Here is a 17,227-nt window from a genome sequence, read left to right as displayed (position 1 = left end):
ACCATTCTCTGTAAACCCTAGAGATGGTTGTGCTTGAAAATCCCAGTAGATCAGCAGATTTTGAAATACTCAGACCAGCCCGTTTGGCACCAACAACCATGCCATGTTCAAAGTCACTTAAATACCCTTTTTTCTCCATTCTGATGCTGGGTTTCAACTTTCCAGTTACGAAACAATTGAACAGGTGTACCTAATAAAGTGTGTGTTTTACTGATTTTATTCTCAGACGTGCTTTTTATATAAGAATACGTTTGACATTAAGTTTTGCTTCAGTGGACTTCTCAAACAAATGCCTTGGTAACAATTACCCAAGCTGTTCTACAACAATGAGAACTTAGATACCATTGTTGTATGTTTGTCTCTTCTATTGTTCTACATTTAATTATGTAACTGAAATCAACAAGTCAAGTTGTAGCTTGACCTTCTGACATATATTACCTATGGCATGTATGATACAACAGTGCCATCTAAAGGGTGAATTGGAGAGTGTTTCACCTATATATAACAGTGTCATAAGGTAGAAAAGGATACACCCATTTGGGATTGCCCAAAACCTTTCAGATAAAAAGTAGCCAGGTTAAGCTGACAGGAGGACTCTAAGATGACTTAAAACCAAGGAAGTTCTCTGCCAGAACCTGATGACAGTTTTAGCCCAGAAAACCTAGGGTCCGCATTTCCTGCAGAGATTGTGAAGCCTCTATGATCGGAGTGAAGTAACTTTTACTTTTTTATACAGAACATAGTTTCGCAAGGAAGTACGTAGCATTTGCTTCTCATAGGTATATCTATCAGTCTTATATTTTGTTCCTATAATTGTAATTGTATGTACAGAATGTTTGTTTAGTAAAAGCACATTAACCATTTGCCCTCCTGAGGATTTACCCCCCTTCATGACCAGGCCATTTTTTGTGTTACGCACTGCGTTACTTTAACTGACAATTGCGCAGTCATGTAATGCTGCATCCAAATGAAATTTATGTCCTTTTTTCCCATGAATTGAGCTTTCTTTCAATGGTATTTGATCGTCTGTGCATTTTTATTTTTTGCTCTATAACAAAAAAAGACCGACAATTTTGCAAAAACAAAAAAAATATTTTGGACTTTTTGCTATTAAGTTCTCGCCCGGCCTATAGCCAGATGGCGGTTGGGCAAGAAGCTCGTCCCTCCGGGTGGATGCTATATGGCGTCCTTTCAGTCATGCGCAGTTTGCCTGCCCACAGAGCCGCGCAGCGGCACGATCTGTCACCGGCCATGTACCTCGGACACGGCCGATGACAGATCTGTGTATTGGCCCCGTTGCCAGTACCATGTGATCTGCTGTGACCAATCACAGCAGGTCACATGACAGTTGTATACAATGTCTGGCTTCCTTTCATGCCATCCATTGTATACTAGTGTGTCTAGCTGTGAATGGTCACAGCGATCTCATGCACAAGCTGGGCTAATCACAGCCCAGCTGTGTCATGTGATTAGCCATGGCCAAATCACAGCTAAGCACAAAAAAAAAACCCTGAATGAATCGAGTTCATTCAGGTAAATGCTTGCTTATAGCAAAGAAATTCTTTGCTATAAGAAAATTGTGTAAAAAGAAAAAAAAATACTGATCACTTCCCCAAAGTAGTACAATGTTACTGTGGTCTACTAACTATATACTACTTTGAAAAAATCTTAAAAAAAAGACAAAAAAAGTAATAATAAAAAAAAAATCAAATTTTTTTTTCGTACTGTCACCAGTCAGTGTCCCTGATCACCGCGACGCCAGTTATATTATGATGCTATACTGCACTGCACTGATGACAGTATGTAAAAAAAAAAATAGTGAAAATCATTTTTTTATTTCATTTCCGAAAAATTATGACAAAAAAATTACAACTTCAAAAAACTCGTTATGAAATACGTCGGACTGTCTACTTTGCAAAAAGGGGTAATTTGGGGGATATCTGTACTGTTCTGACATTCTTGGACCTCAAGAAATTAGATTGGCCGTCAGTACTTTAGGATTGATCAATTTTCAGATATATCCCATAGTTTGTGAACGCTATAACTTTCCTGCGGACTAAATAATACATCCTAATTTGGGTAATTTTCACCAAAGACATGTAGCAGAATACATTTTGGCCTAAATTTATGAAGAACAATTATTTATTTTCAAAATTTTATAACAGAAACAGAGAAAAACGTGTTATTTTTCCCCAAATTTTCGGACTTTTTTTGTTAATTTAGCAAAAATTAAAACCCCAGTGGTGATTAAATACCACCAAAAGAAAGCTCTAGTTGTGTGAAGAAAATGATACAATTTTAGTTTGGGTACAATGTTGTATGACCACGCAATTGTCATTCAAGGTGTGAGAGCGCCGAAACCTGAAAAATGGCCTGGACAGGAAGGGGGTAAAAGTGCCATGTATGGAAGTGGTTAAACATGTAAAGTAAAAAAAATTGAAAAAAAATCAAATTTCGGCATATATTTAGGCTGAAATGTATTCTGCTCCATGTCTTTACTAACAAAAAAATCCCAATACGTGTAAATTAATTGGTTTAAGTGAAAGCTACAGTGTTTACAAATAGTGGTATAGATAATGGGATTTTTTGTTATCTACTAGTAATGGCGGTGACCAGCGATTTTTAGCGGGACTGCGGTGGACATTTTGACACTGGGGGGAACTAACTTGGTGTCAATGACATCTCCAGTGACACCAATACAGTGATCATTGCTAAAAAAAAAGCACTGACACTGTACTAATGGCACTGGGCAGGAAGGGGTTAATGTGAGGGGCGATCAAAGGGTTAACTATGTGCTGGGAGTGTTTTACTAGGGTGTGTGTGTGATCTTCACTGTAAGCACACTGATCGGGATGGCTGTACTGTGCACAGCCATCCTGAACAGTGTGCTAAAGCTGACAGGGAGGAAGATTGTTTGTAAACAAAACAATCTTCATCCCTGTCGGAGATGCTCCGTAATCACCGGGCGGGCAGGACCTGGTGTTTAATATCCACAGCCGTGAATGGTGGCGCGGGTAGGGTGCGCGTGCCCCCTACCCAGAAATGCAAAATCATGTATATATACTGCTACAGGGCAGTCCTTAAGCAGTTAATATACCACAGAGGTCTAAGCTTCCTTTCTTATAACACAAAATAACCTTAACTAGACAAAGGAAAACACTTTGTACTACTTTTTCTTTTCTCACTCCGACCCTGGCGTACAGAGACTGCAAGGCACTCCGACCCTGGCATACAGAGACTGCAAGACACTAATACCAGGTCGAAGTCAAGTACTTGGGCTGCTTGCATTTAACCCCTCCCAGCCCATTAAGAGGCTATAAATGCTGGGAAGCAGAGGTGGGAATTCCCATCATGTGACGTGTGCTTGACAGTCACAGTGGTCACATGGTCAGAAAGCTCCTGATCGCATGTATGCATCAGATGCTTTCCGGTACCTGATCGTTACTGTGCTGGGAGCACGCAGGGAGCGTGCTCTCAGCACAGAAAAGTGTTTACCTAGGGCTGCATATATGCGGGTGCTCATGTTAAAGCCCACCCACACCAGGTTGGCATGAAGTTTTTAAATAATACATTTAATAATGCATTGATTGCAGTGCTGCATTCATCTCTCTTTTATATCTGCCCAGAGTTAAGCTTTAATTGCTTTTCAACCACGGTGTTTATCAAAGGTAAAGTGGTGGACATTTATGCGCTGGATAGGTACTGGGAGGTCAGTGTGCTGGTCCGTTCCTGTGAACTGAGCTGTTATTAAATGACTCATTCAGGCACAGTGTATTGAGGTGATCTGAGCATCCCAGTACCTTATGATCACTGTGATGGCCAATGACATTGATCTCAAAATAAACATACCACTGTTTATGTTGTTGATCTCTCCCCTTCTTTTTACATCAGAGGAATCATAGCAACATGTGAATGGTGAATTAATAGATCAGGAGCACCTGATTCTTTGTGAGGAAATGTCACTTTTTTTTTAACCCTTTCTCCAACCATTCCTTTCCCTGCTGTATATCTGATCTCCATCCTCTCTCTGTATGTGAACTGTACAGTTTACCCCTTCATCTCCTTTATCCTGCACATCAACCCCCTCATCTCCTTCCACCCACTGTATGTTACTTGTACATTAACCTCTTCATGTTTTGCTCCCTCTGTGTAAAAACTATTCAATAATGGGAATCTAGTGGGAAAGGGACTTTTTCCTGTTTTACTGCTTTTATCTGTGTAAAGGGCATTGCATGGCCGCTTTGTGTGCTACACTGGAAGTGATATATTTTTGGTGCCTTATTTCTCTGTCACATATTTGGTACTAATGTTGCAACTGTTTTCTATTTTATGTATGTAAAATAGATTTTTTTTTTAAATGTATACAGTGAAGCATTACCAAGCTCCATGTTTTGACTACACCTCAGTACCAGCATGTTTCTTTTATTTGCAAAAACAATTTGCAAAAATTGCGTTGTCGGCTTTCTAAAAAGAGGTAATTTGGTCATGTTTACATGTTCAACAGAAAGTAAGGGAAACTTCGGACTTGAATAGTAGAAATTTTTTTTTTTTAAAAAAAAGAATGCTGGTTATTTTCCTGTCTCAAACAAATTATATAAAATGAATTTGGGTACAGTGTTGCATGAGCGAATGATTGTCAGTCAGACTATAACAGAACCAAAAAATGAAAACTTGCCTGGTAATGAAGGGGTATTAATGGCTGAGTAATCAAGTAGTTAGAGAATAACTTGCGAGTAAAAACGTGGCCATTCATTGAATGGACTGAATACAGAAGGGTGTGTCACTGCAGTGGCTGAACGTACATAATTAGTATGGTGGTGGCAAGTGTTAAGGCAACCCACAGTGCAGTGGCACCAAACTCAGGGGCAGATGTTGGTGCAGTGGTGAGTAGGGGCAAGTGGGAGGGAGGAGGTAAAAGCAGAAGGAGAGAATGTCGGCTGCAGTGGTGAGAGCCCTGGAATAAATGGTTTCTGCCATGGTGGTGTGAAAGGAATCAGGTGGGGGGGGGGTGCCTATGTGAGCTGCAGAACAAGCTAGCGGGACAGGTAGGGAAATGGTGTGAGCTAAGGGGGCCAGAAATTAGCAAGTCATGTTTGTTTGCAACACTGACTGATTTGCTGCAGAGGCTACACTGGATGGGCTTCCCACTAGATATTGCTGATTTAAATGGCCTTGGTCTACATTCAATCACTGATGCTACTGCACATGCATAGTAGTGATACAGTGTTATTGCCTTTCTACCCTACCATGCATGCACCAGGCATTGGTACAGCCTTGGCTTATCCAAACTGCTCTATAGTACATGCAGAGAGTGTACCTAGCACTTAGTAACAGTGCTGCTTATCTCTAATCTGTAGGGATGTTTTGCAGTTAGCTTCCAGCACAGGCAATCTCCTTCCACGAATAACTTTTTTTGCGGTTTCTGCATGTCGCATGATCTCCTAAAGGGAGCTGCAAATAAGTTATTAGTGATGGGAGACTTCCTGTGCCAGGAGCTGACTTGTGGTATGTTCAGAATCACTCGAGGTTAGAGAAGATTAGCAGCACTCTCGGTAAATAATAGTTTTGGGTCCTGTCTCCTACACATGAACCCCACAGACTTCTATGGGTCTGGGAAGATAGATCATTCTCTTGACCCAGATCTATCTATGGGCTTCTACTGCACACACGCAAGTAGTGAAAAATAGGCCCACCAGCCAAATAGTGCAGCAGAACATTGATGAACTGTGCGAGTTTCCAGTAAGGGAAGGGTGGCTTTGATCAGCATAGTGGGAAAGAGGGAAAGGGTGAAGAAATATTCAGAAAATGCTGTTTGAAACTTTTCTTATCCTTTAACCTGCTTTAAAAATTGCTTGATTCTTTTTGAAACGTGTAATATAGCAGCTGAGCTTGAAGTTTATCAGAAAACCTATAGAAAAGCACATGCTGCATGCCATTTTGAGAAGTCTCCACCTAAATCCCCATAGTGCATACATCACATGGAGAGCAGTGCAGATAAAATAAGGCCCCATTCACACTATGCCATTTCATTGTGGTGTGGTACTACATACAAGTGTAGCATTGATTGTTGCATTAAGGCAGTCATTTCATTGAGTGTACTATAGCACAAGTCCTTTGGCACCTACTGTACTTGTGCATTGGAGTGTCATTCCAAATAAATGGCAACGCAGCACAAAGTGCAGAGTGCCGTATGTAACCATTGCTGTAAAATGCACATACCAGCAGTGAATAGGTTTGAAGCAGGCCTAAAGGCTAACTATTATTATTATTATACAGTATATAGCGCTAAAAGGTTTGCTCAGCGCTGTACATTATAGTGGGGGACAGAACATGAGACAATACAGTAACAAAACAATACACGAGAGGTTCAAGGGCCCTGTTCTTTCGAGCTTACAATATAGCTATACTTACAAATAACAGGGAAGAATTCCAGGTATGGATATTTTATTCATATTTTTATTGCTCCACCTGTAACCAATGTAACTATATATATATATATATATTTATATATATACCATTAAATGTGTTGCGCACTATAATTATATAAAAGCAATTTGCAGTGAAATAAAATAAAAATAAAGTCCACAAAACAAATAATGAAAGAAATGTGAAAAACACTCTATAACCGTCATTTGTCTATAGGCTGGGCGGGACATTCACCGTTCTGGGTGGGTGTTAAATGACTCCCAGAACATGTCTCACACGGGCCACGCTGTGAATGACCAGTCAGTGTACTGTCTGCTGCCAGTACCATATGATCGTTGTGACCAGTCACAGCAGATCACATGACAGTTGTACACAATGAATGACTTTTATTCATGCAATCCATTGTTTACTATTGTGTTGATCTCTGTGATTGGTCACAGTGATTACATGGTACAGACAGGGCCAATCACAGCCCATCTGTACCATGTAATTAGCTGTGGCCAATCACAGCTAACCACAACAGTAAACACCAAAAGAATCCATTTCCTTCAGTAAAAATTGTTGCTTGTAACAGGGAAATTCACAAGTATAAGTAATCATAATGTGTAAAAAAAAAAAAAATAATCTGATCACTTCCCCAGAATAGTACAATGTTAGTATAGTAACACTGTATTGCTCTGGTCACAGTGTGTTAAAAAAAAATAGAACAAAAATGTAATTGAACAAAAAAAAAAACCAAAAAAACATTTTTCCCAAAGTGTCTTCCAGGACAGCTACATGAGAGATATCGGCTCTGCCCTCTACAGGAAACACAATACTGACACAAGTTAAAATGCCCTCTCTCTCCCCCTCGTCCTCAGTAATTATTGTTTCCAACCCTCCAGGTGAATACATCTCTAGGATTTGTTATTTTACTATCTATGCGAAAAATTATGGTCGCCTGCTATTTTGCTTCTCTTTGCCTGAGAAACCTGTCTGTGGGTAGGACATAAGGGAAGCTATGTGCGTAGGACAAGTTTTTAGTGTACTTCTTTACCTGGATCTCATTGGTTGTGTGTGTGTGTGTGTACCGACTGCAGATGCTTCTCTCTTGGCTCTGACACCTTTCCCGGGAGAGATAACTTCTATCTGGGGCAGGGAGGCCGGTGGTTCAATTGCTGCAGTTTGCTTACATTTATTGGGCTTCCATGGCGGCCGGGTGTCCCCTTTCTGCGTGGACTCCACATGGTCATGGCCAGAAAGAGTGTACCAATGTCCCCCCTCTCTCAGGTCTCTAAGGATGCAGATTTGTCTTTTGAGGATGTGGGAGTCATTAAAGGTCAAATGAGGATTGTCTGAATTCTCCGAGAGCGGTCCATCTCAAGGGGTCGGACAATGTCCTAGTCGATTACCTCAGCCGGAATCCAGTACGGCAAGGGGTCTTCGAGAGGTGGATTTGTTGGCCTCAGGCAGAAACCGGAGGGTTCAGAACTTCTTCGCTCTAGAGAAGGAGTCTCGGGCTCTGGGGGCAGATACTTTAACTCAGGTTTGGGACTTCAGTCTGGCTTACCCCTTTCCGCCTCTGTCAATCCTTCCGCAAGTTGTTCGGAAGATTGTATTGGAGGACTGTCAAGTAATCCCCTCCCTGGATACTCCCAGATTGTCCAGATCTGCTTTTTCAGGGCTGGTTCTCCACCCAATCCGCATGTCTTCCACCTGACTGCTTGGAAGCTGAAAGGAGGATCGTCAAATCCAAAGGTTGCTCAGAGCAGGTTATTCAGACTCTGCTATACAGTAGGAAGCTTTGTACTAGGAAAATTTATGCAAAAGTTTGGAAGACTTTTCATTCTTGGAGAAACAGATCTGGAAGATGAGTTTTCCATTCCCATGGTGCTAGATTTTTTGCAGGCCTGGTTGGATAGAGGATAGAGGTTTGGCGGTCAGCACCTTAAGAGTGCAGGTGGCAGCCCTGTCGTATTTTGTGACTAGAGCCTAGCAGAAGATTTCCTTGTGAAAAGGTTCTTTCTGGCTAGAGAAAGACAGACCCCTAAGGTACTTAAAACTGTTCCTTTGTGGGATTTGTCATTAGTTTTGGATGCCCTCACGAAAGCCCTGTTTGAGCCATTGTTAGATTGTTCATTAAAATTTCTTACCTGTAAAATGGCCTTTTTGATGGCCACTACTTAAGCCAGGCAGGTGGAGGGCTTGCAGTTTTTTCTTGTAAGGATCCTTACCTGTTCATCTTGGAAAATAGAGTAGTGTTGAGGCCAGATCTATGTACCTTCCTAACGTTTCCTCAGATTTTCATCGTTCCCCGGTGGTTGCTTTACCTTCCTTCTGTAGTTCCCCCAAGAATGAGATGGAAATGCTGTACAGTTTTTTAGATGTTAGGAGATGTTTGTTATAATACTTCAGGGTTACCAAAGATTTCAGAAGATCTAGTCATCTTCTGGTTCTTTTCAGTGGGCTCAGGAAGGGTCTTTATGCTTCAAAGAGTTCTATTGCCAGGTGGATTCGTTAAACTATTTTGTATGTGCATAGTGTACAAGAGCTTGGGCCACCAGCCACCTTCTAGGGTACTGGCACATTTCACTACAGCCTTGGTGGCCTCTTGGGCAGAGAGGGCAGGTGCTTCATGGGAAGACATGGACATCTCTAGAGCGGCGGTTTGGTCGAATACCCATGCCTTTGTTAAACACTACCGTGTGGAGCTTCTTTCTAGCCAGGACTTGGCGTTTGGAAGGAAAGTTCTACAAGCAGTGGTCCACAGTACTGGTCTTTCCGGGTAGTCTTCCAGGACGGCGTCCTTTTTCCCACCCAATGTATATTCCTCACGGTGTGATGGTGGTGAATTGATGTAGGTGTTGGGTTTTGCTCTTGTGTGCACTAGTGATGGTCTACTTTGCCTAATTTAAAAAAAAAAAAAATTCATACCGTCACCAGTCAGTGTCTCTGATCACCGCCACACCAGTTATATGATGCTGTACTGTACAGTAAGCAAAAAATGTGAAAAAGCCATTCTTTTTTAATTTCCTCACTTTTCAAAAAATTGTGACAAAAAATTATAACTTTAAAAAACTTGCCATGCCTCTTACTAAATATCTTGGACTGACTACTTCCCAAAAAAGGGTCATTGGGGGATGTTTGTACTGTCCTGGCTTTTTGGGCCTCAGGAAATTAGATTGGCATAAAAAATGATCGACATATTCAGATATACAGTGGATATAAAAAGTTAAAATGTTAGGTTGCTGTGATGTAAAAAAAAAATGAGACAAAGATAAATAATTTCCGAACTTTTTCCACCTTTAATGTAACCTATAAACTGTACAACTCAAGTTGAACAACAAACTGAAATCCTTTAGGTGGAGGGAAGTAAAAATAAAAAACTAAAATAATATGGTTGCATAACTGTGCACACCCTTAACTAACACTTTGTTGAAGCACCTTTTGATTTTATTACAGCACTTAGTCTTATGAGTCTTATCAGCATGGTACATCTTGACTTGGCAATATTTGCTCACTCTTCCTCGCAAAAACACTTCAAATCTGTCAGATTGCGAGGACATCTCCTATGCACAGCCCTCTTCAGATCACCCCACAGATTTTCGATTGGATTCAGGTCTGGGCTCTGTCTGGGCCATTCCAAAACTTTAATCTTCTTCTGTTGAAGCCATTCCTTTGCTGATTTGGATGTATACTTTCGGTCTTTGTCATGCTGAAAGATGAAGTTCCTCTTCATGTTCAGCTTTCTGGCAGAAGCCTGAAGGTTTTGTGGCAGTATTGACTGGTATTTGGAACTGTACATAATTCCCTCTACCTTGACTAAGGCCACAGTTCCAGCTGTAGAAAAACAGCCACAAAGCATGATGCTGCCACCACCATGCTTCACTGTGGGTATTGTGTTCTTTTGGTGATGTGCAGTGTTGTTTTTGTGCCAAACGTATCTTTTAGAATTACGGCCAAAAAGTTCAACCTTGGTTTCATCAGACCAGAACACATTTTCCCACATGCTTTTGGGAGACTTCAGATGTGTTTTTGCAAAATTTAGCCTGGCTTGGATGTTTTTTGTCATAAGAAAAGGCTTCCATCCTGCTACTCTACCCCATAGCCCAGACATATGAAGAATACGGGAGATTGTTGTCACATGTACCACACAGCCAGTACTTGCCAAATATTCCTGCAGCTCCTTTAATGTTGCTGTAGGCCTCTTGGAAGCCTCCCAGACCAGTTTTCTCTCGTCTTTTCATCAATTTTGGAGGGACGTCCACTTCTTGGTAATGTCACTGTTGCGCCATATTTTCTCCACTTGATGATGACTGTCTTTACTGTGTTCCATGGTATATTTAATGCCTTGGAAATTGTTTTGTACCCTTCTCCTAACTGATCCTTTTTAACAGTGAAATTCCTCTGATGCTTTGGAAGCTCTCTGCGGACCATGGCTTTTGTTGTAGGATGTGACTAAGAAAATGTCAGGAAAGACCTACTAGAACAGCTGAACTTTACTTGGGGTTAATCAGAGGCACTTTAAATGATGGCAGGTGTGTACATGATTTTGAATGTGATTGCTTAATTCTGAACACAGCTACATCCCCAGTTATAAGAGGGTGTGCACACTTATGCAACCACATTATTTTAGTTTTTTATGTTTACTCTCCCCCCCCCCTAAAAGATTTGTTTGTTTTTCAATTATGTTGTACAGTTTATAGGTCACATTAAAGGTGGAAAAAGTTCTGAAATGATTTATCTTTGCCTCATTTTTTTACATCACAGAAACCTGACATTTTAACAGGGGTGTGTAGACTTTTTTATATCCACTGTATTTCATAGTTTGTGTACTCTATAACTTCCATACAGGCTAAATAATCAACACACTGATTTGGGTTATTTTCACCAAAAAAAGTTGCAGAATACAGTATGGCCTAAACTTATGAAGAAAGATGTGCAACATCTTAGAATTTTTCTAAACAAAGAAAAACTGTTTTTTTTTTGTTTTTTTTTTATTCAGTCTTTTCCGCTTATTTAGGAAAAAAACCCAGTGGTGATTAAATACTTCTATTTGTGTGAAAAAATGATTAAAAAACTTAATATGGGTCCATATTATGAGGCAACACAGTGGCTAAATGGTTAGCACTTCCGCCTGGCAGTACTAGGGTCACTGGTTCGAATCCCAACCCCAGCACCACCTGCCTGGAGTTTGCATGTTCTCCCTGTCCCTGGGTTTCCTCCGGGTACTCCGGTTTCCTCCCACACTCCAAAGATATGCTGGTAGGTTAACTGGCTCCTGTCTAAAATTGTCCCTAGTATGTACAATTGTGTTCAAAATAATAGCAGTCAGACATCACTAACCTGATCAATCACTGTTTTTGGTAGAAATGATATTTCTACATGGCAAATAATTTACTAGCAGGTGTTGTAGAGTAATATAAATCCAACAGACCCAACAGTCATGACATGCATGCTGCTGATTCTGTGTAATTGAATCACTAATTGAAAGGGGCATGTTCAAAATAATAGCAGTGTGGAGTTCTATTAGTGAGGTCATTCATTCTTTGAAAAACAGGTGGCAATTATTGCCCTTATTTAAGGAAGGAAGGCAGCAAATGTTGTACATGCTGGTTACAGTGCATTTCTCTCTGAAATTCTGAGGAAAATGGGTTGTTCCAGACATTGTTCAGAAGAACAGCGTACCTTGATTAAAAAGTTGATTGGAGGGGGGAAAACATATAAAGAAGTGCAGAAAATGATAGGCTGCTCAGCTAAAATGATCGCAAATGCTTTAAAATGGCATCCAAAACCTGAAAGACGTGGAAGAAAGCGAAAAACTACCATTCGAATGGATAGAAGAATAGCCAAAATGGCAAGGACTCAGCCAACAATCAGCTCCAGGAAGATCAAAGAAGGTCTAAACTTTCCTGTGAGTACTGTTACAATTAGAAGACGCCTATGTGAAGCCAAGCTATCTGCAAGAAGCCCCCGCAAAGTCCCACTGTTGAAAAAAAGACGTGCTGAAGAGGTTACAATTTGCCAAAGAGCACATTGACTGGCCTAAAGAGAAATGGCGCAACATTTTGTGGACTGATGAAAGTAAGATTGTTCTTTTTGGGTCTAGTGGCCGGATACAGTTTGTCAATCGACCCCCAAACACTGAATTCAAGCCACAGTACATTGTGAAGACAGTGAAGCATGGTTGTGCAAGCATCATGATATGGGGATGTTTCTCATACTACGGTGTTGGGTCTATTTTTCGCATACCAGGGATCATGGATCAGTTTGAATACATCAGAATACTTGAAGAGGTCATGCTGCCTTATGCTGAAGAGGAAATGCCCTTGAAATGGGTGTTCCAACAAGACAACGACCCCAAACACACCAGTAAACGTGCAACATCTTGGTTCCAGACCAACAAGATTGAGGTTATGGAGTGGCCAGCCCAATCCTCGGATCTTAATCCAATAGAAAACTTGTGGGGTGACATCAAAAATGCAATTTCTGAGGCAAACCCAAAAAATAGAGAAGAACTGTGGAATGTAGTCCAATCATCCTGGGCTGGAATACCTGTTCACAGGTGCCAGAAGGTGGTTGACTCCATGCAACACAGATGTACAGCAGTTCTCAGAAACAGTGTTTATACAACTAAATATTAATTAAGTGATTCAAAGGAAAGCAAAATCTTCAAACATTTTTCAGTTTATATAGTGAATGTTTGAGTTTGTAAAGAAGAATACAAACACCGCTATTTTTTTTTTTTGAACAGTCTAATATTCACTTTTCTTCAATTTTTTTTAGAGGAACACCACAAATTTGATATATTTTTCTTCATGTTTTGATTTGGAATAGAATGTGTAGCATTCCCAATGCATTTGTGTGTATGGAAATAAAAGCTATTAGAAGGATTTTGAGCTTTATTCACTTTTTTCAACACACTGCTATTATTTTGAACACAACTGTATATGTATGAATGTGAGTTAGGGACTTTAGATTGTATGCTCCTTGAGGGTTAGGGACTGATGTGAATGTACAATATATGTATGTAAAGCGCTGCGTAAATTGACGGCGCTATATAAGTACTTGAAATAAGTAAGTAAATGTGCATCACATGAAATAAAAGGGAAACAAAACACTCCACATAGTGTGAGCCTGATAAGTCCATTAATTGAAAACAAAGACTTAAACTTACACAAGCAAAAAAGGTCACAGCACTGTATAACAAAATTAAAAATCGAAAGAATCTATCTCCTGGGGACATCGGGTCCTGGGGTCTTCCAGTTACGCGATGACATCACACCCACGGCATGTGTACTTTCCTATAACAGTTGCTATGTTTAATATCCCATAGCATGCTCACAGCATGTGTATTTTATTTTCCACAAGTGTGATTACATTGGAAGTTTTAAAGCTGTTTTATGTATATACCATACCTGGCTGATGCCCCTGAAAACCACTGAAGTAAACACCGCTACTCCAGTGATCTCCACTTGCTTCCAATTCCTGTGCTCAGCAGCTGGCCTGATGTGCTCTCAACACAGGAGATTGGGTGCTCAGCATGGGCCAAATCAAAGAATGTTTTGCATCTTCTGAAGCGATGGGAAGGTGATGTAAGTAGAGGATGTAAAGTAGCACATAACTGTGAACACGTTCACTGAGATTACAGGTGCCTGTATCCTTACAGTCCAGTGAATATTTATGAACATTTTATACATGTTTATTAAAGGTGATTGATGCCATATAGATTTATGAATTATGCCTGAAGCGCACTAATGTTAATGCCGTTAGCAATCCAAGAAAAACTATTTGTTGTGATGTATTTCTTTTCTTTCAGATGTACAAATGAATCCAGATCTACATCAGGTTCATTTTGGGCTTATAATTATTGTCCAACATCGTATTCCTGGACTGCACTCATTGGTTTAATTCTCTATTTAGTCTTTTTTGCACCTGGTAAGTTTTTATAATAGCAACAATTAGACCCACTGAAAAGGCTTCTCCATTTGTATATAACTCATTCAAACAAGATCCTTTTTGGAAAGGATGAGGGATTTTTTATTTGTCAATGTTTGAATCTTTTTTTTTTTTTTTTAAGATGGTCCATTTTATTCCTAAAAAAAAGAAAACTACAGCAACTGCTGCTGTTACATCTGCGTTACTCTGCCAGGATTTGACACAGGAGCTCTCTATACATTTATAGGGATTCTAGAACTTAGGCAGAGGCAAGAGCAGGCATCTTACATTATCCACTATGCTGCTGCAGTTTTTACTTTTTGTTTGCCTCTATAGGGGCATTTGATCACTTATTTATTTTATTAATTGTTCCATAGTATCCCTATTGTTCCCTAGCATCAGAGGCAGGGTCAAAATAAACCATGGTGGAGCACATGCATAGCGATTTATATTGCCATTTATGTCTTTTTTCTGAAGATTTCCATAACTGTTTACCTATATTGCACTGCAGTGCCAACCTGGGAGAGTGGCTTGTCTGCAAATGTCTAAGATGGTTACGGTCAGTGGTGTGTTTTGGTTTTGTGCTGCCCTAGGCAAGACTAAAATCGGGCACCCCCTCACATCTAAATTTGTCCCACCCCTTCCTGTTTAAGATCCACCCCTTCATATGTAAACCCCACCCCTTCCTATTTAGGCCCCACCACTTCCTATTAGAGCTCTGCCCACTGACAACGATGGGGCGCTATTCCTCCCACTGACATCAATAATGGGGCACTATTCCTCCCACTGACACCAATGATGGGGCACTATTCCTGCCACTGACACCAATGATGGGACACTATTCCTCCCACTGACACCAATGATGGGGTATTATTACTTCCACACTGACACCAGTGATGGGGCACTATTCCTCCCACTGATACCAATGATGGGGTACTATTCCTCCCACACTGGCACTAATGATGGGGCACTATTCCTCCCACTGACACCAATCAGAGAGAGAGAGGAGGGAGGGAGCGAGAGGAGAGAGAGAGGGAAAGGGGAGAGAGAGAGAGAGAGAGGGAAAGGGGAGGGAGAGAGAGGGAAAGGGGAGGGAGAGAGAGGGAAAGTGGAGAGAGAGAGAGGAAAAGGGGAGAGGGGGGGAGAGGAGAGAGAAAGAGAGGAGAGGAGAGAAAGGGGGGGCTGAGAGAGAGGGAGAAGAGGGAGAGAGAGGGGGAGGAGAGGGGAGGGAGTGAGAGAGGGGGGAAGAGAGATAAGGGGGAAGAGAGGGGGGAGAGGGAGGGGGAAGAGAGAGAGGGGGGAGAGGGAGGGGGGAAGAGAGAGAGAGAAGGGGGAAAGAATACACAAGGCTGGCTGGAAGTGTGGGCGGGGCAGACACAGGAGGAGAGGACGGGAGGAGGGGCAGATTTCTCTCTCCTCTCCCGTCTGTGTGAGGGGAGGGGGGGGGACTGTCGGCACTGGGGACTACATATGCTGACAGATCCCCTGCAGTGCTGGAGGGGAGGGGGGGGGCGTGGGGGAGCATACAGTAGCTGGCCGCATGCAGGAGATGGATAGAGGAGGTGACTGGCGGCACATAGAGCAAAAGAGAAATGCACGGTCCTCTATGTGCCGCCCAGCCCCCTCTCCAGCCGGCTCCATGGCTGACAGGTTCTCTGTCTCCTCGTCCATCCTCGCCGCCAAACACACACGAATCCACCCGAGCACGCCCCCCTGGCCAAGCACAGCCCTTTGCAGCAACAGCACTGGTCCCTTCTGCCTGGGGGTGGTGCCACCCAAGGCAGATGCCTTGTTTGCCTCGCGGCAGATACGCCCCTGGTTACTGTCTGTGTTACCATTGAAATAATGGTTTCTAGATAATACCTCCAGACTTGAACAAGGCACCTCAGGTTCCCAGGAACAGTAACTTACTCTGTTTCTATGCTGCACTAGTTAAAAGTGTCTTTTTTGGAATAACTTTACATTACCTAAAAATATTACATAGCATACTGTATATGCAGCCATCCCAGAGATATTGCATCTTGTGCATAGAGTGCATTACTTTAGCTTATATTGATGACACCTCAAATTCCCCACTGAAATGACTGATGTTAGCAATCCAGGGGATCAGCAACATCAATCCCCCCTGTCATATGACACTGCTTGGGCTTAGCAATTGGCTACTAGATCACAGCATTGTCACTTGTAAGAAGGTTGCATGCTCCTTTATATCTAGGTGTGCTAACTATTGTGGATGACTACGAAGATGAAAGGAGCAGCAAGGGATTGCTGGTAGAGCAAGTGTAAGGGGTAAGAGGTCATTTTGCAGAAACGTGCACTGCACGGACAAGCGATAATACCTCTTTAAAGTGATTGTAAATAGTGGTGCACCAAAATGAAAATTCTGGTGCCGAAACTGATACCGGAAATTCAGAATGCATGTGGCCGAAAACCGAACCGAAACCAAAATGTCTGCATATGTGGGGGTTGGGAGGGTCCTTTTTTCGTTTTTTTTTAACTTTCATGTGTATTTTTATTTTATTGTTTTTAACTTATGACTTTATTGCTGTCACATAGGGGACTGTTAGTCCCCTATGTGATGTCATATGAGTGACAGGTCCTATTTGTAGGTTGGAGGGGGTGGGGAGAGGGGCAATATATACAGTAAGGGAGCAGTGTATACAGAGAGGCTCCCTCACTGGCTGTCACTATGGGGTTTATTTACTAAAGCTGGAGAGTCCAAAATCAGACTCCCTTCTGCATAGAAACCAATCAGCTTCTAACCTCAGCTTGTTCAATGAAGCTTTGGCAATGAAACCTGGAAGCTGATTGGTTTCTATGCAGAAGGGAGTCTGATTTTGGACTCTCCAGCTTTAGTAAATAAACCCCTATATGTCGGGACTGA

At 41.6% G+C, this 17,227-nt stretch overlaps 1 protein-coding gene across 2 annotated transcripts in view; it reads left to right on the top strand.

Moving 5' to 3' along the window:
- Positions 1–17,227, top strand: part of SLC2A13 (solute carrier family 2 member 13) — a 282,752-nt gene that overhangs the window by 227,293 nt on the left and 38,232 nt on the right. For both annotated transcript variants that reach the window (XM_089685016.1, XM_089685010.1), the window contains exon 8: positions 14,225–14,343. In XM_089685016.1, the coding sequence (XP_089541142.1) occupies positions 14,225–14,343 (119 nt within the window). The remainder of the gene's footprint in view (positions 1–14,224; positions 14,344–17,227) is intronic.

The sequence above is a fragment of the Staurois parvus genome, unplaced genomic scaffold, assembly GCF_062004578.1.
Source record: "Staurois parvus isolate SC_StPar_1 unplaced genomic scaffold, SC_StPar_1.0 ptg000019l, whole genome shotgun sequence".
In the NCBI taxonomy this organism is placed as follows: Eukaryota; Metazoa; Chordata; class Amphibia; order Anura; family Ranidae; genus Staurois; species Staurois parvus.
Note: the sequence above shows the minus strand (reverse complement) of the source record. Positions and strands in the feature narration are given on the sequence as shown.